General features: G+C 49.7%; 1 protein-coding gene across 1 annotated transcript in view; it reads right to left on the bottom strand.

The window, feature by feature from the left end:
* The window catches only part of MGMT (O-6-methylguanine-DNA methyltransferase), a 149,543-nt gene extending 130,122 nt beyond the window's left edge, over nt 1-19,421 (bottom strand). The window contains exon 1 of the mRNA XM_016204132.2: nt 19,340-19,421. Within this exon, the coding sequence (XP_016059618.2) occupies nt 19,340-19,420 (81 nt within the window). The 5' untranslated portion in view covers nt 19,421. The remainder of the gene's footprint in view (nt 1-19,339) is intronic.
* Between the last annotated feature and the right edge of the window lie 4,126 nt (nt 19,422-23,547).

The following is a 23,547-nucleotide window of genomic DNA, read 5'->3' on the forward strand; positions in this document are numbered from 1 at the left end:
AAAAAAAGAAAAAAACCCAGGCAGTGCGGGCAAAGCCATTACCTGGTCTCCCTCTAAACTATGAGCTATGGTCCCTGCACATAAACAAATAAGACTCTACAATAACTCTAAATATCTGTATTTATATTCGTCAGCTCAGTTTTAAATATAAATGAAGTATGGAGGAGAGTCCTAAAAAGAACAGGGGCCTGCCTCGCCTACATGCATTTTTATGTTCTGTTTCGACGCGGCTGCTCCTAAGACCCGCTGTCTGCTGGGGCTGTGCGGGGAACCGTGGACTCCCAGCCTCCACATCTGCTCTCCGGGCCTTGTTTTCTCTGAAACTTGACTGCTCAAAAAAAAAAAAAAAAAAAAAAAACCACACAAAAAAAACCCCAGAACATAACTTAATTTGATAGACAAGAAAGGGAGGAATCCTGGAGTGCCCACATCGGTCTTCCCAAGTTAATTACAGGTGACAGGGAGCGTGGAAGTTACACAGGCCATTAGGAAGGCAGCTGGCCGGGTCCCCAATCACATCTTCACACGGGAGAAACTGCCTCGGATGCGGGCTGCAGCTGTCTTTAGGGAAAAACAGCTAGGACATCACACCGCACCCCCACAAACATTGTTTCACTCGCGTTTATATGGCAAAATAAAATAACCGTGTGATCACTGGTTTCCTTTTTCATCAGAAACCAAACACCCTGGAGAAAGAAGGCTTCTGCACCCCCGCTGCCGGTGACCTGGTGACAAGGAACTATGGAAAAGTCTCGTTGGGTAGGATGGACATTTATTAGCTGAACATACCTGGCACCAGCCGGGTGCTTTACATGCATTATCTCATGCGTCCCAGCAAACCTCAGGTGGAGCAAATTACTCGTAGATGAGAAAACAGATTGAGATGTTAAGTAACCATCCCAAGGACACAGTGTGTAAGTGGCAGGTGGATATTTAAGGTCAATTCCAACGTACTTCAAAGCCTAGACTTTGGCCAGACTCACGACTGTCCCCCAGCACAGACACGTTCCAAACTGTAATTGTTAGCACAGGCTTGGTTTCTTTTGGTAACAAACCTCCCCAAACCTCCACTGGGGTCTGGGTTTCTCTCCAGAGTGGGAGCCTCCGTGTGGGGTGTGGGGCGTGGGGCACACATCCACGCAGGCCGCTTCATCTCGTGGCATCCCAGGCCATTCCACACTAGCCTGCCTGCCACAGCAGGGAGGGGGCAGAGAACCTGCACCGGCGGGAAATGCACCCACCTCCCCGGAACAAGGTCTGGACATTTCACAGGATGCCCAACAAGTTCCAGAATCATAACGAATCCTTGTGTAGGTAAAAAGTGCCAATTGGAAGGCAGAGGGGGGGATGGGACATCTGTAATAATGTCAACAATAAAAAATAAAAATATATACATATAAAAATAAATAAAATGGGTTAATGAAAAATAAAAAAACCTAAATTCATAGATAATGCTATGAAAGGAAATTATTCCTATTCACATAAAATAATGTTAGAGGACCCTCACTGTTTTATTTCTTTTCAACATGCAACATTTAGATATTGGAGAAATAAGCTAATTAACTGGTCCACCTATTTTGAAAGGAAGCTATTTCCTTCCCGCCTATTGCAGTCCCAGCGTCAGCCCCGTGTCCCGAGGGTGCTTCCACGAGTGGTTAAAAGGCGCTGCAGACGACCTTTCGCTCAGGAAGCGGACGCGACACTCTCCTTCACCAACAGGCTCTGCCCTCAGCCCCGCCTGCAGCGGTGACCTCAACACAATGACACGGCTGGCCAGGGTCTGTTGAAAGGGACCCGCACCTAAGTGAGCTACAGCAGACCGAAAGGGCAGGGTGTCTGTCCCAGAGGGAGTTACACACGCGGAGAAGGTGCAGGCAAGGATGAAAGTGGGTTTGAACTGGAGGTACCGGGACAAGCGCGGTCTCTAATGTGCACGCAGGTGACAGACACAGACACACACTGCAATGTGACATGCCTGCCTGGGTCACGGTTCCTACACAGACACCCCCCCCAGCCCTGTCCACTGAGAGGGTCCAGAGCCTCAGCTCCTCAGCAGCAGAGAGCACCCAGGTGCCCAGATTCTGGTTTCTAATCATTTTATCCCAGGAGCAGGAGCTCGGGCTCCCTGGAAAAGGCACTGAACCTGGGACAGGGGCCGGAAAACACAAGATGAGCCTGGACGGATGGGGGGGCTGGTGAGACAGGCGGGGGAGGCAGGATGGGAAGGATGGGCTCTGTAGGGCCCTGTGGTCCCCTCCCTGCTGGCCGACGGGCATTAACATTCTAATGAAAACCCTTGGTGGCCTCCGGGACTCAGAACCACGACACGGCCTGTTTGCCTCTGAACCACGTTGGTGCAGAGATGCAGGTCTGGGAGGGGATGTGAGCTGTGGCTGGGAAATAAAGAGGCTAAATAGATCATAAATTAAGGTTAGTGTCAGCTGGCCAGCAGCTTTCTATCACATTGTAAATCAGACTAAGAAACGCCTCCTCCCGCTTAAAATCAGCAACCACTGAGAACATTTGCTCACAGCTTCTGCCCACTAGGTCTCTCCTGCCCCAAAAGAGAAGAAATGACAATGCGAAAACGACTACATTCAAGTGCAGTCATCAGAGGGGAAAGGGTGTAGATCACGTGTCAGTTTATCTAAAACAAGGCAAACCAACACTTTGGCAGACACTTTTCCTTGTATTTTTGAGACCAAGGAGACAACGGTCATCAGAATTATCCTGGGCTCCAAGTTGGCCCAGGCTGCCGGGCAGAACTGGGGGTGGGGGGCCTGGCTCCGCCTTCACATCTGAGTGGTGTCCAGGTCAGGCCTCGAAGCGCAGACGGAGGCAATGACCAGGGAAGGCCACGTGTATGTTATTTAGACATTTTTATAAGGAAGCCAGAGGTTGAAAGCACATCCAGGAAAACTATACAAATTCAGATTTCACTAAAATGTTATGTCCCTGGAGCCCAGGTATTAATCTTGGCATAAAGATGGTCTCTCCCCTCACTGGCCATTCATGCGACTCTCAGACACTGTGAAATGTACTATGGTCACTGCCTCCCGTGGAAAGGCGCGTGGCGAGCCGGTAGCATGGCGGCCGGGGGGGGGGCGGGGTGCAGGGAGGGGAACCTGGAGGAAAATTAGTGACAGTGAAAATTCCAGACACTCGTGTTTCCTTAAATATTTATAAAACAGCTTCCCGTTTGTAAGTATGCTTGATCCCAAAGAGGTACATGATCAATTTCCTCTTCTTACAAATAGTGAGAATCAAATTAAAAGGGAGACTCCAAGCGGCCAGCGCTACACCACTCAGCCTCTGTCACTCTGCCCTCAGAATCCCATGTGCACGGGGAGGCCTGCAGTGCCGCCCCCACCACGCAGACCTCCAGGGACTCATGGGGCAGCATCAATCTTGTCAGTGCCGTCCTGCTGGACACGGGGAGACCCCAACCTGTCCCGCGGAGGCTCTGGGAATGTCATTACATTCTCTGGGACCAGACGCTGGGCTGTTTCCCCAGGAACGCACATCCTGATGTCATTTTCACCACATGAAGCAGCTCTGCCTAGAAAAAGGGGAGACGGATCCTGGCGGAGAGAGATAAGCCCGCGACAGACCCAATCCCATCCCCGTCTGACAGCGAGAGCATGTCTGCGTTATCAATTCTCCCCTCTGACGGTGTGATACAGGGGAAGGTTAGGGGCATATAGAGTGGGTCCAGAATTTTGGAATGGGCCAGATGAAATGAAATGAGAATTTTCTTTCTCTACAAACAGACAGGACCCTGAAAGTTCGGCAGGTCATCTATCACCTCCAACAAGTCACAGTCAGTGAGCAGAGCGCCAAGGAAGTGGCTTATCACTCGGCCTATAAAAGCTCTGGATTCGTGAGGTAAAAACGCACTGACTTTAATAAGCTCCATTCCCACTAATAAACCCAAACACCTAATCACCAAGTGACTATTTATAGTTGCTAAAAGAACGTAACCCAGTTTCACAAGGCAGATACTTGCAGATTTGGATACATAGCCTTTTAAAAAATCTTTTCGACCTTTTTAAAAAAAATCCAGGATTTCCTCCAAAAATGTATACACACTTTAACAGCTGATAGCTCAGTTTTGAAAGTGAAATGTATTTTAATAGACACTGCATTTGTAAGTACAAAAAAAAAAAAAAAAAATTGGAGAAAACTCCTGGCCGATGCCAGCGTCACAGACCATACATTTACTTGGCCTTGACCCAGAGGATCAAGAGATCTGTCACTCTCAATACATTATTTGTACCATAAATTCAAAGAGAAATTCACAGGGAAGGGGAAGATGGCAGGACAGGGGAGGGAATGCACTGATAAAGTCAGCAGGGCCGCCGACGTGAACGCCTTCCGTCAGTGCTAAGCCGACAGGGGTCCTCATGATCATGTTTACTTTATAATTTGCACATAGCTCATGTATTCTTCAGTGGGCATCAAACAACATTGTTTTTAAAAGAAAAAAGGAAAGAAAGGAGGGAGAAGTAAAGGAAAAGATGCATCAGAAAAACACGGAAGACCAAACTAGTACAGTAAACGACCCCGGAGTGCAATCCCACGCGGTGGAAAATCGAGGTAGCCTGGGCACGTCCACACAATCACTGGTAAAGAGCAATGCATATTGACTAGAGGTGGAGTCCTAGGCCAAGAGAAACTCTCAAAGCTTCACTCACTCGCCTGAGACTGAAAAGGGGCTGGTCTCCCATAGCACACTACCATCCCGTGTGTGTGTGTCAGAGTTTGTGTTAAACCAAAGCCCTGTAAGTGAATGCATTTGCCCCTCTATTTCCACAGCAACTCCAGAGATGCGGTGCCACTGAAGCGACGTGGGCATTTCCATACAAAAGCCACACCGCTCACGCAGGAAGCATCTGGCAACCAGCCAATAGCAGTCACGTCCATTTGCATCGCTTACACTCACAGAGACCCCAGCAAGAGCACAGCAAGGTCCTCTAGGCAATCCGCATCACCATGGACCTTATGGAGGACACTCTTTCTTATTTTTTTCAGGTGTGCACATGGCAGTGGGAAAGGGCCACCAGGCCAGCTGTGCTCTGCACTGAGCATCCACTCCAGCCACCTGAGAACCTGGGACAAGGGACAGCCCTGGTGGATTCATTTTTCAAATGCAAAGCTACAAAGAGCTCTCTAGACAACCAGGTAGACAGCAATGTAGGGGTCAACATTATCACACAACTAAATTTAATTGATTAGGGTCCAACGGGCAAAGAATGAACTGCAGTGGTGTGTGAATTCTTTTAGGAAGAGTACACTCTTCTTCTATCTGGTCTCATCTTCAACAGCATGAAAATGTCAAAATGACAGCCCTTAGCAGAGTGCATTTCTAGTGATGTCACACATCTAACACCATAGCAATGACAAGAGGCAAGTCATCTGAATTCAAGATGCCCTTGATTTCCTGTCTTCCCAAATCTGGTCCTCTCCATGTAGAGTTGGAATGGTCCTACTTTGGAGCAAAAAAAAAAAAAAAGTTTTTAAAGTTCTTTACAGAAAGTCAAGTTGCTTCTCCCAACTTCACCAAACACCTGAGACCTGACTCATCTGTGTGTCTCTCCCTGAGTTGACCTGGATCTAAGTAATCATAGAAAACAGGCTGACACATGGGGAATAGAGTCGAGAAGTCAACAGGAGAAGATGAACCACCTCAGGACTCATCTGCTCCCACCTTTACTGGGGGGGAGGGGGGGTAGTGGGAACAGCCCAGAAGGCAGGGCCTTCAAGAGGAGTGAGAACCATGGTGGTGGGTGGTGGAGGGGCTAGAAAGGGGTGGCTAAAGCACAGAGCTGAACAAGGAACAGCCATACCAAGAGCTCCAGCCCAGAGTCCTGGCTGCCAGCCTCCCAGTGCCTCCAGGAGCCCCATCTATCAGAAGTCAGAGGGCACAGGAACTAGCAGAGCAGGAACAGGATAAGTGGCTCAGAGACCCACCTGGCAGCTGATCCGTGCATTCCCCACAGTTCCCTCTGGCTTCCATCAAACTCCTGGGCAACTCAACCTCTACCTGGGGAGACCCTGCCCTCTAGTCATTCCTCGCTGGATCATCTTGCATCCTCCAACTGAGTCATGGAAGACCACAAGACGACCTACTTGGATTATCATTCTTCGTTCCCCAAACAACATGATACCCTCGACTTCTACTGAGGATCCACAATAAAACCAAGAGAGAGAGAAAAGTCATACAAAAACCATTCCCACATTTGTTTAAAATAAGAAAAGTCAACATTAAATTGCTTTTCTTACTTAAAACTTTAGGACAAATTCCTCCCACAGGAAAAGGTTTATCTCCCCTGAATAGCTGGCATCTTATCTACTAAATACAAATGAGTGCTCAGTAGCTTCTCTGTCCCTTTCACCATGGCTGCCTATATGCTCAACAACAGACTTCATTTGTATTTACACATGCTATCCTTAGCCCAGGCTTCCTGGAATATTTAATTTTCTTTCTTAGGACATGGTTCTATAGCAGCCATAACTACCTACACACAGCCAAGAATCAAAAAACAAACAGAACAGACTTTTGTCAGTCAAAGTAGCTATCACAAAATCCATGCACAAAACATCACAGGCTCTGGAGCCAGCTGTTATAAGTATGCCCCACATGTTCAAGAAGATAGAGGAAAACATGAACATGATGAGAGAGATGGAAGATATACATTAAAAAAATACAAAAATAGAACTTAGATGTAACAATTAACAGATTAGACACAGCAAAAGGAAAAAAAATGAGTGGCAATGAAAACATAACATTTTAAAAACTATCCAGGCAGAAGGGGCCAAAAAGCAACTGAAGAAAATACACAGCGTGTCATTAGGATGTAGAACAATATTAAGCAGTCTGACATACATGCAATTGGGATGCTGGGAAAAGGCAAAAAAAAAAATTGAATATTAACTATTTCTTCAAATTTGATGAAAACTCTGTAACTCACAGATGTAAGAAACTCAATGAAACCAAGAGAAGAAACAAAAAGAAAACTCACCCAAGGAAAATCAGAATCAAATTGCTGAAAACAAGTGATAAAGAAAAAAACCTTAAAAGTGGCCAGAAAGGGGGACGGTGGAGACCGATGAGAGGCAGAGAAACAAAATCAAGACTGACAGACACTAATCACCAGAAACTATGCAGGGCAGGACACAATGGAACAATATATTTCAAGCATGAAAGAAAAAAAAAGTTGAATCTAGAATTCTGTATGAAAGCTACAGATCAATATCCTCATGAACACAGGCACACAAATCCTCAAAAATATTAACAAGTTGAATCTAGCAATGTATAAAAATAATCTACATCAATCTCAAGTGGGGATTTTCCAGGAATGCAAAATTGGTTTAATGTAAGAAAATCAATGAGTATAATTCACATTAACAGTATACGGGACAAAAAAAACTTCTGAGTCTGCTACGAGGCACTTACAGCTAATGCTGCATTAGAACGATAATCCAAAGGCAATGGCAGATAAAAGTGCTGAAAACCAAACACACAGCACCCGGCTGTGGAGGGGATGATCCCACCTTTCTGCCGTAAGCTCACCATTAAGGAGAGCAGCAGCCAGGTTCATTTAAGAAAGTCCTGATGAAGCAATCAAACTTGTGAACTTCGCTCGGTCTTGACCCTTCCTAATATTCTGTGCTCCAGTGGGAGGTGCCACAGAGCACAGACCAGGAATGACATCTGTCTGGAGGCAAGCACTGCTGCAACTGTTGGAGATCTGCGATGAGCTGGCCAACTTCATGGCACAAGAGCTTTACTTGTAGGAATAACGAGCTATGGCTCCTCAGATTTGGTGTCTAGCAAACATTTCTGACAAGTAAACAAAGTCCATCTAATGATGAATTGAGAGCTTTAAGTGACAATTAGAACTGTGAGGAAATTTGTAGCCACCACCATGGCTGGACAGCCTTCCAATTCTGAGACTTTTCTAAGGAGAAAGGTGGTGATATTAACAAACACGGTTTTAAATACTGTATTAACACACGGCAACATTTGGAAGGTCTGTGTAATTCAGAAACCAGTATTTTCCCAAGGACCAATGAATGATGTTACAAAGCATTCAAGGTGTGAGATGTCCCCGTGGATTCTCACATGCTGGAGCAGAGAGTTCACTAAGGGCTCAGATCCACCTCGCAATGAACCTTCAAGAAACTACCCCTTGTCGACTTGTGATGCAGGATCGAAGAAGAATAGCCACAGTTGTCTGTAAAGCTATTAAAATTATCTCCCTTACCAGTTATTTCTGTGAAGCCAGACCTTCTTGATATGCTTCAACAAAAACGTCACAACAGGTTGAATGTAAAAGCAGATGTGCGAACCTAGCCAATTCTAGTCATCCAGTTATTTAAGAGTTGGAAAAAAAAAAAGTGAACCAATACCACTTATCTCACTAATTTGTTTTCTGGAAAATATAGTTATTCAGTAAAAAAAAAAAAAAAGTGTTATTTATATTAAAATGTAATAGGCTTATTGTTGCTTAAATGAATTAATATTTTTAAGTTTCTCAATATCCGAATCAATATTTAACATAGTAAATCTTTATATATAACTCTGTAAGTTCTTTAGAATCCCCAATATGTTTTCAGGGCACAGAAAGTCTCTGAGACCAAACTGCATGAGGACCACCAGTCTGGAGGGAAGAGTCCTGCGACGCGCCCTGCCCAACCCCACCCACCTCCTCCATCCCACACCTCCACGCCCCGGGACCTTTCGGGACCTAATCCTCCAGCTGCAAACCTGAGCAAGAACCACACCTGTGGTCCCCAGCTGACATCCAGAGCACCACTGGGGGTCATGAGGGTCCCTGTCAGCCATCAGGGGAAAAGACCCATTTTCCCATCTTTTTAAATGCCTCCCATCACCTCCTCCTCTTTCCACAGAAAATCTGACAAAACCTCTCTAGACTTCCCCACAAAGCTCCACCGAGAATTTATCACTATTTCCGCATAGAGTTGGAAACGAGAAAACAAAGAATCCTCCAGTACAGCAAGTCAGTGCATGAATACAATTCCATATAAAAACATTTAAAATACATTAGATTTTTGGTCAAGATGAAAGACAAAAAAAAAATAAAAAAAATCTAGCAATCTATTCTAATTGGGTTCCCATGGTAACTGTACAATTGGGTTTTTCAATATAACATCCCCAAGGCCCCATGCACACTTGTAAAATAGACTTCAAACAGCCGGGGTTGTTTTCCCATTACAGCACTCCCAGGAAGATCAATTACCGCGCACCCCCACCCTGGCCATTAGTGGCAGGAGACGTTAACACCGCCGGCCATATTAACACGAGTCACACGAGGAAACACCACATATCACGATAATTATATAAAACTAATCATACACTTCAGAGCCATCCAACCTGTTCTGGGCAATAAACCGATACTGGCTGTTGTCACAGAATCACGTGGAAGAAACGGGTGGACTTGCGCCCAGCCACACACTACACCATTACGCCTCTCATTGATTTCAAGGATACACGGAATCAATCATTAATAATTACATTATAAGATGACCCTCAAGGTTAATCATATTCTTGGAGACTCTCGCTATGGAATTAAACAACAAACATAGCTGTGCTGATAAATAAGTAAAACGGAGCTGAGGATTCAAATTCACCTTTTAAATATTAACGGCACGCTGGGGAGCACCCCTTTCCTGGGACTCCAGCTTCTCCTGCACTGACCAGTCTCCCTGCCACAGGTGGGCCCGGAGGCCGATTCTAGGGCCATAGTGCTGGCCCACACTTTAGGGCACAGAGGGCCAGTGCTCAGAAATGACAACATCCACTAGGTAACAGAATGGCAACTTGTATAGAGGTAAGTTTAACACTGTCCTACTTTTTATAGGTCCCCCATCAATGCCACAGGTATAATGCAGGCCAAACTGGTACAAATGCAGCTTCCAGAGAGAGATGTCTAGGTCCCCAACTCAACAGAGACCTCCAAAAGTTTTTAGAAATCTTGGCACAGAAAGTAGCAAAGGGCATGGTCCTTAGGATTCTAGTTGGTACCCAACAGGCTGACCACACGCTGCTCCCGGGTCCAGGCAGGATGAGAGGCTGAACTGGTAAATCTCGAGAAACAGTCCCCAACAAAAACATGCCAACCAAGACGTCTAGGCCACTCCCTAAGCCCTCCCTGTGCTTCATTCAGTCCTTGCGCCCATCTTTCTCCCCCACCTCTCCTCCCCTCAGGGCGTGAGCACCTGGACGATGAACCAGAACATGTCCCCCGGCACGAGAATAACACCCAGCCTGTCCACCGTCCAGCAGCTCTCTAGGGGTCTCTTGCCTGGCCCATCGTCTCCCTTCTCTGCAACTGTGGAGTCAATGACTCAGGTTTCTGCCCCCTCTTGCTGCTCCCTTATTGCTCTGCACACACACACCCTTGGGGATGCCAGGAGCCAGATGTGAGAACAGTCCCACATAACTTTTGAGCCCTGTTAGATGGCAAAGTTAGCCTCATCCCCCAATTCCAACTTCATACGCAAACCCCTAATGAGTTTTGTGCTTTTGAAATAACCTTAGCTTGCCCCGTCACCCTGTATTAGTCTGCTCAGGCTGTCCTAACAGAATACCACATACTGGGGGCTTAAACAACAGACATTTATCTTCTCACAGTCCTGGAGGCTGGAAAGTCCAAGATCAAGGTTCCAGCTGAATTGGTTTCCGGTGAGGTCTCCCTTCCTGGCTTGCACACGGTCGCCTTCTCCCTGTGTCCTTACAAGTTACAAAGAGCTCTTTCTCTCTGTCTCTCTCCCTCTTCTTATATGGCCACCAATCCATACTGGATCAGGGCCTCACCCTTATGACCTCACTTAACCTTAATTATCTCCTACAGGCCCCATCTCCAAACATCTTGGGGGTTAGGGCTTCAACATAGGAACTTGGGGAGCCATCGAGTCCACAGCAACCTGTGTTTGGTATCCATTGCTGGGCCTTCCATCAAGTATAAGCCCCACACCAGGCCCTGGAGAGCTTCTAACACAGAATCCAGCAGCGAGAGATGGGAACATACAAGTAGAGCGGAAACCTGAGTGGAAGTGGGATAGGCCCCAGGGGAGGGAGACATTCTGGGGCTGAAGAGGCTTCTGAAGAGCTGAGACACTGGAGGATTCAGAGATGGACCGGGAGCAGAGAGCTGCATGCAGGCTCCCTAGAGAGAGTCGAGGGGCTCCAAGAAGGGGACGGGCCTCCTCCCCATTCACATTAGAGGACAGCACTGATGCTCAAGCTTCTAGAGAATGTGCCAGAACAGAGGTGGGCAGCTTTGGGGCTGAAGTAAGAGTCAGGATGAGTCTCCCAGGTTCATTTCATCTGGGACCTGGGTGGGAAGGAGGGTTACCCCAGAGCACTCCTCGCCCCGGGCCTTCAGTAGAAAGAGGAGTGGGAAGTGGCTGACTCTTTCCCTTGTCCATGTGCCGGGTGCCTCGTGTCCGCATCCAGCGTCTCCGGAACAGCGCCCTGTGCTGGCATGCAGCCCTCTGTGCTCTGGAGCAGGGTCAGGCAAATCCAGGAGGCTTGCCCGGTGCCTTCAGGGACAGGGACAGGGGCAGGGAGACTGTGCAGGGATGAGTGAGGCAGAAGCAACTGAGGTCATCGAGGCTGCAGCCAGGCAGCTCCTTCACCGACAGCAGAGGGATGTGAGATGTGAAAATTCAGTCTAAATCCGGAGCCTGTGTGCACTTCATTCCATACCCCGACGGGCAGCCCCACGTCTGAGGGGTGTACAGAGGCAGCCTGGCCCAATGCGGAGAACCTGCTGGTACCCACGGGCTTGCAGAAGATGACCCTGCGGACCAGGTAAACTCCTGCAGCCTGGGCCAGTGTCCTGTCGCTGGGTCGCAGAATAAAGTGCAGGGTACGAATGAGCAACCAGCAGCCAACACGGGTCAGGAATGGGCAGCCCCGAGCGGAGTTCCCAATGAGTCACTGGGAGTTTCCACGAGAAGGCCAGGGCACACCTGAGCCACACTGAGGGGCTGCTTCAACAGGGACACGACTGGAAACACTTCTTTAGGGCAACACAAGAGAGTATTCATTTAACCCTCCCAGAATCCATCCTGTTTTATTTGCTGTGGTACTCAAAGGCTGGTGTAAAAGCACGTTGGGCCCAAAGAAGTAACCTCAACACACACAAGAGAAAAATCACCAGGAAATTCGAAGCATGACCTCTGGAGGCCTTTCTGGGGTGAGGGTCAGCTCAGGGAAGGCCGGGAGCCCAGCCACATGACCTCAGTCCAGAGGGAAATAAGACGAGGCTCCGGAAGATGCTCTAATCACACCCATGGCAGAAATAAACATTTTTTTTTAAAAAGCTAAGAGGAAGTCTCTAAAGTCCATGCTTTTGCAGGAAAAAACCCTAAACTGATTATGATTAAGTCTCACATGGATTCAAGCTGGCGGTAGAGCGGGAGCGAGGGCGTCACCGAGGTCCCCAGAATCACAGTGTCTAGACGCCACAGCACCCAGGCTGCCTGGACCCTGTTTTGGCACTGAAAGTCCCAAGTCCTAGTAAACTTCCAGGCGCCACCGCAGACAGAACCAAGCCCTCCGCGAGCCTGCCCCACTGGCGGGCAAGACGACTGAAATGACGGCTGACCATGGCCAAGAGAACGGACAATGTTGAATGTTAAGTACATTTACATAATTTTTAACCTGCATATTCCAACAGGTTCTAACAGGTCTTGCGACAAACTTCAGAAGTCACGTGACTCCGAGCAGCCTCCCTCTGTGGACCAATGGGCACAGCCCACCAGGGCCTGCGACAATGGTCCGAGCTGGTGCAGGAACGTGGCCATCAGCAAGCAGGCCCGGAGCTCGGCGCATCCATCTGCCTGGACAGCTCCCTCCGATGATAACGCAGCGCTGACAGCGACAAATTCCTCTGCACAATACAGAATGGCACACCTGGGCTTTCCCGGGATAGCTGGCTAAACTCAGTAACTTTGGGAAATACATCATTTCTTCCCTTCGCCCGCTCTCCTAGGAACCTCCACCGGGCTGTGAAACCCTTTACTCGTAAGAGCAGCTGTAAACACTGAGCCCAACTCTGATCAGGCGCCAAGCTACAGACCGGTCCATGCTCTCCTGATCCCGTCATCCCACAACCATATGCCCGGTCACCGATGTCATTATTTGAACTAGGTGACAAGTTCAGGACACGGAGACTTGGAAGCTCCATTTTTAAGGGCCCTGGCCGAGTCTGGCCTTGACCACTACTGTAGTGTACAAAGTCTGCAAAGCCAGGCGGCCTCAATGTGCCTCATCCTTGACCCCAGTCCAGGTCAATGGTGTCATTCCATCTGTCCCGCCAACACACCAGCCTGTGACCACCCACACCCCTTCCCATTCGGCTGCTGCTCCTCCCCAGGACGCTTTGCCCCAGACCTCTGTTTGCGTGGACGCTGAAGGACGTGCCATCACTCAGGTCTCCACTCACAGGTCCCTTGCTCAGAAGAACCTCCTTCAAATCATCTCTAGCCATGGACCTCTGCCCTCCTCCAGTTCCTGTCGCCAGCGCTCACAGCACCCAAACACTGACCTGTCTCCCCACCAGGGTGGGGAACTATGATATGAAGACAAAGAGATACCCCCAAATAAGGCCCATTTACACACACACACACACACACACACACACACACAACTATCAGAGACTTTCCAGTTTTGACAGAGTGTACCTAATGGATCATGCAACCCCTCACACTGTGGTATGAGCAGTCACACATGGGAAAATGCTGTCAATATGCTGGTGTCACTGCTGGTTCCTGGCCACTGTCACAGTGTCAGATTTTGTGTCTGGTCCTTTGGGAAGTTCTTTCAATTTAACAGACGATTAATGTCAAGCCTTTCAGAGGCAGGACTGGGGGCTGTCGGAGACTGGCAGTGCCTACTGGGAAACACATGCTAAGCCAGCCTGCCTGCTCCAGGCCCAGACACCATAAGCCTGTTATCGGCCTGGCATACCTGAGCCCTGAGAACACTGCCACCTGAGTGAAGAGCACCTAGAGACCAGCCACTTTGGCAGCTCTCTAATGTCCATTGTGAAAAACAGGAACCGGCAGCAGAGAAAACCACCTCCTTAGACACAAGAGGAATATCAGAAACTTAGTGAATTAGCACAGAGCTACGTCCTGCTCCAGGCCAAACAGAAGTCCGTGGCCACCTGGGATCAACATGCGGGAAGTAGACTGTCATGAGGGGAACCCCATCTCTAGTCCTGCCTCCACCAAACACAGTTCCGTGACTCTGAACTAACAAACGTCACAATTATTATCCAGGGCTCACCGTGTGCGAGTCTGATCTGATCCCCAAATGTGAATCCCTCCCAGTAGGCACAATAGCTTTATAAATGGTAGTGTCATTTTCCCTATTTTTGGAGAAACCAAGGCTTGGAAAGATTAAGTAACTTTACTCAAGGTCATTGACAGTAACTAGTGGAACCAGGTCCAAACTGAAGCAGTCTTGTGCCCAGAGACTGCACTCCTGAGCCTGTGTATACTGCCCCAAATGAGGGTTTGGGTTATGTGTAAATCTGTAAAATCATGCTGACTGGACCGGAGGGAAACAAGGATGCTGATTGGACCAGAGGGAAACAAGAATGCTGATTGGACCAGAGGGAAACTAGGATGCTGATTGGACCAGAGGGAAACAAGAATGCTGATTGGACCAGAGGGAAACAAGGGTGCTGATTGGACCAGAGGGAAACAAGGATGCTGACTGGACCAGAGGGAAACAGGATTCTGGTTGGTTCCTCACCTTTTTCTAGTTAGGATTTCATCCTTCTGCAAGACAGTGGTTACAAATTAAGATTTCTATCCAGGCAGTAATTCATCCTTTAGAACATATTCATCTATTATTCCATGTGCGGATACTTGTCCAGGTAGACAGAATAAGTATGATTCACCTCCATCCAACAGATGAGGCAGCTGGGGGTTTAACAGTTGCCCAAAGTCACCCAACTAGTAAATGGCATTGCCAGAACCTTTCCACTGCTCTCTCCTCACAACTCTGGCTCTTACAAAATAAAAATTCAACTCAGTTCCACAAAAATGTATTCACTTGTGTATCTGAAAGTTAGTCCTCATCTAATACCATGAACATGCTCCTACCCAGACAGGGAGAGAAAGAAAACATAGGAGTGAAATACGACATGGCTGTCCACGCTTAACATGTTTGCAAAACTCAGGCCAAAGCTTTGGTAACATCTGCATCTTCTGTCATAACCACAAGACTGAAAACTGCAGCGTTGTGATAGCATGTTAGGTTTGCAATTTGAAGAGATTCACACGTCTCTGAGGAGTTACAAAACCATACACCCAGATCCATCAGCACAGGCCACCGAGAACGATGCCGGATGCTATGGATCCATCTGGGAGGGAGACTCAGAGCTTGTCCGGGTGGGAGAGCACTACTTCTGGGCCATCCTAGGCTTCCCTACAGGTGCTCAAACACTGGGATCTGCTAGAACCACCTGGGGAGTTTGCAAAGACACAGGTCCCCAGGCCCTGATCAGGGAGGTCTCCCAGCACCCTCAGGAATTCTGATACCAGCAGGGCTCAGCCAATGACACTGCTCCTCATGGCTGCACCACCCCAGGGAGAGCAACAGGTCCTATGTTCTGATAGTGGCTCTTATGAATGACACCAAAGACGGTCAAAATCTGAAGGTGGTCCCTACTTTTAGTCCTTTTGACTGGGGAGTAAGCTGTAGCTAAAAGTTTTAAACACATGAGAAATCACTACCACTTATTTATTAAATTTCAACATTGAAATGTCCCATCCCCTTTGTTGCCTGAGACTCAATTCGCTCTCTTCGCCCATCTAGATACCTCTGAACAGCCAGTGCCGGAATTGCCCAATCTGTCAATAAGGTAAGAGTTTTCTAAACTACTATCCATATGACTCAATTTGTCAGTAAAAACTGCCACCAGCGCTGTGCTTGCAGAAAAATGCCCATAAATGCATTATTGCGACGGGCAGATCGATGTCTATAATAAAAACAAATAGATTTAACAAGTGCCTGCTTTTCCGAGGGACGCCATTGGTGGACTGCGCATTCCGGTTCGCCCCAGACTTCTGGGAATGGGCCATAGAGCTCAGCTTGGGTACTCTGCTGACTTCATAAGTGTTACGGGGAGGAAATTATTCTAACAAGAAAATTGTCGAAGTAGTAGAGTGAACATACTAGGCATTTAGAGCTCTCTCACAATTCCTTCCGTGGTCACACATGCACACACACAACAAATTGAACCACCACAAGAAAATGTGTCCGTAGAATTTGTAACTGGTTGACCATGGCTGTATCACAGGCCAAATGAGTTTGCCCCAGGTGGGGGGAGGGGACCGGAGGCCTGCCCCCCTCCCTGGAGATCCCTCTACTCCTCTCCTAAGCCCACAATCTAACAGAAAACAACTTGTGGTACAAAAAACACAAGTTTCAGCCTTCAACCCGTGGGCAAAGATGGCACTGCTGTGTCAGTGGCCCCTGGGACAGCTATATATTTAGCTCTTTAGCTGGAGCAGACGTCAGGAGGGTGGCTGCCACAGACCGGCTCCACTGCCAGGGACCATGCACGTTGGCAAGACACTGCCTGTGACAGATTTACAAGTGAGCCAGAGCAGCCCAGACCACTGATTCCTTCAAAGGTTACAAAAGGTCACAAAAATGATTCATTCCTCTTCTTAGACAGTTCATTCTAACAGCCATATAAAGGTACATTCACTGTATTCCATATAGTTATCGTATGGTCCTCCCAAACCCTAAGACCCTCCCATAGAAGCTCTGTATTACCGTTAATTTTTTTTTAAGTCAAAAGAAAACTAGACTTTCTTTCCACTGACCAACAGATACGTGGCAGTCACCCCAATGTCTCAGAACACACATCTTGCCGTATTTTGTCTACAACGTGGAGTCTCAAGCTGTCATCTACCTATGCCCCAAACAGGCATCCAGAACTAACAGAAAACGACCAACCAGGGGAAAACGAGCCCTCCTGACCCTGCCCCCCTTCCCCATTAACCACAGACACTTCACTTCAGACCAAAAATGGAGCACAGGGTGGTTCACATATCATAAGTGTATGTGAAAATGCTGGGACTCCATCCACTCTCACCCAATGGTGATGCTCTAGTTTATGTGTGTGATTTTATCATCTGTCGGGTTTTGTTTAAATAATATTCTGTGATAACATATTCATCTCTTTCAGAAAGCAGCTGAGTCAGAGGCTACTATCCCAGGAAACGGGGTCAGGAGGCCCTGACAGAGGCCCAAGGAGCTCCATATGCGTGCCTGCAGTGACCAGAAACACAACAGGAAGGCGGGACCCTCAGGGAAACGGGACCTACAAGAGGAGCTCTACGCTGGGCAAGGGCGTCAGGCAGGGTCAGAGTGAAGTGTGAACATGAATGTGACAATGACGTTAACAGATGACCACAGGAGAGATTTCAGAAAATATGGTTCCGCTTCTTTCTCTTTTCTACCGAGGAGGCCAGACCCTCAATTGAAAAGGGCATCGATGCCCCCAAAAGAAAGTTGGAAGAGAACCCTCTTGGTGGTTTGAATCACTGGCTTCTAAATATCCTCTGTAAAGTAAGAAAAATATAGACAATTTAGTTTGTACTGTTTAAAAAATACTGACAACGGTAAACTGTGTTGGGTGCCTGAGGAAAAAGAGAGGACTGAAGAAGGAACTCAGCGGGAACGCCAGGGGTGTTGGTTCTTCCACAGGCCTGGCCACCCCTCTCTCCCTGCACGCAGGACGGACACGGGTGCAGGGAACCTGGGACAGAGGCCCGAGTCGAAGAGGAGGCCCAGGTGAGGCTCAGCTGAGAGCCTGTAGGGATTAAAACCGAGAAAAAAAGAAAGGCCTGAGAATATCAGCAGCTGAACAAGGGTGAGGTGTTAACCAGCCTGTCCGCACTGAGGGCTGAATTTCTTTAAGCCTGGGTCTCCAACTGGGAAGCCTTTTTAAAGTACTGTCGAATAAAAGTTAAATCTAGCTCTTATAATACAGGCCTTTTCTAATGAAAAGACGATTCATGCAGAAAAGTACCTGAGGATGCTCTACTTGAGGCCTGGTTCATCCAGCCCCCGGACTGAAACACAAAGCTCTACTATTCCTACTGTAACTGCAGACGAGAGCCAGGGAAGCGAGGGAGGCCAGGCCCAGCAGGGCAAGGCCAGCCCCCCTCTGCTACTTGCAGGCACTGGGCCTCAGCAAGTGTGGGCTTGCTGTGAGCTGCCTTAGGGGGTAATGCCTTCTGAGTTAACCCCTGATCAACTACCAACTTGGGTGGAGGACTCCACTGTTTCCCTAAAATTGTTTTACCCTGTCCCCACCTCCCTGAGTGTTTAGCCCATTGAGGAGTCAGGAAAACAAGCAAACCATCTCCTAATCTTTTGTCTTAGGATGGGGGAGGGAAACCTTGTTCATATGTAAATAACTAGGCCAGTTCTTAGTTCTTTCAACAGCTTCCCCTTCTACCTCAAACAGCTGTGACCCCTCTCCGATAGCCGTCTACCCAACCAAGCAAAAGCTGAGCTCACATATACAAAATGTGCTTCCAGGACAGAAAGCCAGCTACTGGGCCGAGGCATTGACAGTGGAAAACCACCTGAGACTCAGAAAGTTTCGAACCCAGGGAGTGAGGAGTGTAAGGTTTAGGACCGCTCTCCTGAATTATCCCGACTTGGGAATTATGGGGCCAGGTGTAAGTGGCTCTCAAACTCCACCTGTTTACTCCAAGTGTGCATGGAGGCAGTCGGGGTGTAAGGCACACAAACACCAGCCCCGCGAGGGTCCTCGCCACCTGTCTCAAACAAGAGAGAAACGTGGAATTCTGCACAAGGAGTATGCTAAAGACTTGCTGAATGGACAGGCCCAAGGAGGGGCTTCTGGAAACTTCTTGGGAACTGAAGGGGGAGCGGGGCCCCCTTGGCACCGCTGAGCAAGGCAAGAGAGGAGAGTGGGCAGTGGTAGCGTGGAAGGTGTGGGACTGGAAGTAGGGCAGGGACAGCCAGGTCCCCACACCAGGCCACGGCCACTGCAGTGCAACTTGGTCCAGGAACCCCAGACCTGCAGGAAGCCAGGCACACGTGGGCACACCTGCGCACACCTGGCCACACCTGAGCATCCCTGGGCCCTGTGGGGGGATGGTGGGGGGTCAGGGCGGGCTCCACCCGCACAGCGAGATGAGGGAGCCCGTAGGGCCACTCGGGCCGGCCTGCCCACGGGCTGCGGACGCTCGCTGTCCTCGGGGAGAGCCCTGAACTTGGGCAGGAGGCGGCCACCCAGACACTCACCGCGTGGCCCGAGACGCCGACGGCGGGCAGCTGCGAGCGCCGGGGAGCGGAGAGTTTCGGGAGCGCGGGAGGCCTGGGCATGTCCGGGGCGCGGGGGCGGGGCGGGCAGGGGCGGGGCGGGGCCTGGCGGCGCGGGAAGCGGGACACGGGCGCGCGGGGGCGGGGCGGGGCGGGGCCGGACGGGAGCCGGGCGGCGGGACTCGGAGGGGGCGGGGCCTGGGCTGGGGGACGGCGCGGCCGCGCGCGGGGGCGGGGCCTAGCGCGGGCCCCGCCTCCCCGCCCGCCGGCGGCCGCTGCGGCCGGAGCATGCGCAGTGCGGCGGCGCCCGGGCTGGCCCCGCTCCGCGCAGCCTCGCTGCTCCGCCGGCGCTCCCAGCAGATACTAGGCGGGCCAGGCCTTCCCGCCTCCGGACCTCAGTTTACCAAACGTCAGCCCCTTCCCGTGTCGCCTCTGGCCGCTTGCCAGCAGGGGTGGTGCACCCAGTGAACATGTTGCGGGTGGCTGCGCTCTGAGCACGGGCTGCCCCATGGGGCAGGCACCTGCAGCACCCAGCAGGGCACCATTCTGACTTAGTGCTCCAGCAAGGAGGCTGGGTCAGCCCCGAGTGCCTGCGGTGCGTGGTGGCCGCCGCGGGCCCCTCAGATGCTGCCTGGTCACTGACCTGGACACACCCCAGCTCCTGGGCCCCCGTCTTTAGTTGCTATTCCGAGAGCACAAGGGTGCCAGGCACTTCTTGGTGTTGTGTGGACATTACTACGGGTTTAATTGTTTCCCTTCAAAAAGATATGTTGGAATCCATACCCCTCAGTACTCAGAATACAACCTCATTTGGAGACAGGGTCTTTTTACAGAGGCAACAAGGTAAAATGAGGTCCTGGGATGGACCCTGAATCCAACATGACCGGTGTCCTTCTAAGCAGGCCACGTGCAGATGGAAGGCAGGAGTGATGCATCTACAAGGAACACCTGGGGCGGCCAGCTGGCAGAGCATCAGGAACACGTGGGGCCCTAGGCACCTTGATTCCCTACACGTGAACTCTAGCACGTGTGTTGTTTCAAGCCACCCAGTTTGTGGTACTTCTAAGGCAGCCCTAGCGAACAAAACAGACAAATTGTATCCAACTGGATTGGTATAATGACCCCAGGGGGTGGTATCTCCCCTGCAGCTCATGGAGGTCTCACACCCTTTGATGATTTCAAGGGGGTCCCATCCCTGGCCCACATGTCCTAAGCCACTGTACTGTGGACTGCCCAGGTTCTGTTTCCTTAACAGGAAGGAAATCTTGGCCTTCTCAGTGTGCACAACTCCTCTACTGGGATTTGCCCAACATTCATACTTTGGTGTTTGTGGCTTGCATGACCCAGTGTGTTAACATTGGTGATGAAAACATTGTTCAGAGGATGCCCAGTGTTTGTGAGGAGCCCTGGATCCCCCCAAGGCCCCAACGCAGGCCACACTTTGGCTGAGAGTGCACTAGATCCTGGTTACACAGTGGTGATCGAATCAAGGGACCTTTTGTCCAACGAACCTGGACACAGCCTCAGAATCCTTCTCAGCTGTGCTTCAGGCAGCCATAGCATTTAAGGTAAGGTGACAGGAGAGAGGAAACACCTTTGCCATTTGTTCTGGTCTCTTCTGTTAACTCACTATGAAACTTTAGGAAATTTTCAACATCTGTAAGCTTCAATTGTGTCATATGTGAAGGATTTTTATAACAATCTACTCCTTGTGAGGTGCACACATGGGGTATACCCATCAAGGGCAGTATCCTGATGGGGCCCAATCAGAACTGGGTCCCCATAGAGCTGAAAGGGGAAAATAGAACAAAGTTGGACCAGGCCTGCTGGTGTCCTGACCAGTGTGCTGTGTTGTAGTTTCACAATTAATGCATAAATCATACTTTTCTTTTTATCTGAAAGTATTTTAATATGAATTCCTAAGCTATTAATAAAAAAGGGCTAGCTAGTATTCACATCTCAGATTCCCACCACAGGACAGAAAGGCCAGTGTGGCCCGTTAGGTGGATGATGTGATGTTGGGAGGGTGGGTGAGGGAGAGAGAGGAGCATGTGGCACCCAGGTGAGGCACCTGGGCTTGGGCCTGCTGGAGAGACACGGTCACCCTTGCTGGGGAGCTTGAGGGAACACTGCAGATGCCTTCATAAGGGGTTCCGGGGTCAGGAGCCAAAGTGAGGTCTTAGAGCCAAGGGGAAGGGAAGGGCCACCATCCCCGCCCAAGGACTGGCCCTTCTAAAGATGAAGACTCTGAAACGTGGAATCTCAGACTCTCCAGGGAGCAGAACTAAAAACCACACTCCCGGCACTTCCTGGTAAATTCTCCCCTTCTTGGTGGTAATTTTCAAAAACTGAAATCGTTTTCCCAGAGCTCCCCCATGCCTGGCCCCTGTTCCATCACACGGCACCTCACTCACATGCACTTCCCATTGTTAAAGCAGCACAACCACAGCGCCACCTCTGGGAGCCCACCAGGTGTGCAAGGAGCACCGCAGGAGGCCCGGGCTGGGCGCGCCAGCCTCATGCTGTGCTGGCACCTCCCTTCTCCCTCTGCGGATGACAGATTGCTCTGGGGGTTCCCATCTCGGATTAACAAATGCCATCCCATTCTTCTCCGGACACGGGTTCCCATGGAGGACTTTGGCACAAGAGGTGGACAGCCTCGGCTGCGTGTCCTCACTTCACTCTGGCTTCTTCACGGGCCTCCCTGGGTGTCCTCAAGATCAGCCCGCTCCCTTCTGCTCTGTGGGCGCAAGGTTCATTTGCATCTCCTCTTTAAACATCCAAATAGTTACATTCCGGGTTAAACAAATGAACACGACATGTGATTGCTTCCAATGATCTGCAGCCCAAGAAATGTGTTTAATAAGCCTCTCTCCCAGCTACTTTTGTGACATGAGAGACCATTTACAACAAAGCTGTCTTCAGTAGTCAAACTTAATCCCCACTACCCTGCCTTGGGGAAAAGAGGGGATTTTATAACGATCACATAAGACCTTGTGTGGTTTGAAAGCCCCCAAACTCCGGACAAACGTGCCAGGGCCGTGTAACAAAAGAAACATGTCAGGGAGCTTGCCACTGCTGGTGTTTTACATGCCGTTTTCTCTTCCGATAGCATCTCCTGTGGAAGGCTTCGCCAATTAACACAATTGATTTTCTCAGCTCCCGTGTTCCTATAGAGTAGGGATGGGGAACCTTTTTCTGCCAAGGGCCATTTGGATATTTACAATATCATTTGAGGGCCATACAAAATTATCAACTTAGAAATCAGCTATGAAAAAAGCTCCTAGATTTATTGAATTTTGAGTCCCTCCTGCAGATACCTTGGCAAGGGCAGACCAAATGATTTCTCAGGCTGTATACAGGCTGAGGGCCAGACGTTTCCCACCCCTGCTGTAGAGGTTGGAGCCAAGATCCAGCTGAAGTCAGCACCTTGGCCCTGGGTGGTGCAGCCCCCAGTGTGTTCAGGGGGGTGGGGACCCCGAGTGGCCTGGAGCAGGGAAGTTGGTGGTCAGGACCAGGGGTGGTGCCAGGTGTCTCTGATCATACACTGGCCTCAGCACAGCTGGAGGCATCATCGAGTGTTTGCAGCCCGGAGTGTCATCTCCAAGGAGGCAAGAGCCCCAGAGTGTGTGGCCCTGGGCCGTGGGTGGCCCCACACCCATGAGCTCACCTGTTGAGCAGCCAGGATATCTGCTCAGGTTGAGGTGCTGATGTCAGGAAAGGCCTGAAAGAGAAAATGAACCACATCTGCTTTTTATCAGGGGAACCCTGATAAAGACCCAGGGGAACCCAGGTAAAGACCTCTGTTATTTGTGGAATGTGGTTCCATTGTCCAGTAACCATTGGTCAAAGACGGCCCCAAATCTTACATAGCTCATCTTTCCAAAATGTGATGACTTTAGAGAATTGACTACCCAGACAACGTATATAAATAACACATGCAAACAAGTGAATAAGTGCGTCTTCTGAGGGGTGTGTTTGAGGAGCTCGGCTCAGCGCATGCCTCGTGCTTTGGGGGAAGTTGCCCGCCTGCCTGGGCTGTCTGAGTGTGGATGGCTCAGGACGGGGGTTTGTTGGATGCTGGCCTTTTGGAAAGGGGCTCCTACGTTCGTTACAGAGTGTTTTTGATCCATTTTCGGGAAAGGCTCCGTAACACCCTGCTGGCGGCTTGGGCAGAATCTTTTAAGTGG

This window comes from Miniopterus natalensis, chromosome 14 (assembly GCF_054644295.1).
Source record: "Miniopterus natalensis isolate mMinNat1 chromosome 14, mMinNat1.hap1, whole genome shotgun sequence".
Lineage (NCBI taxonomy): Eukaryota > Metazoa > Chordata > Mammalia > Chiroptera > Miniopteridae > Miniopterus > Miniopterus natalensis.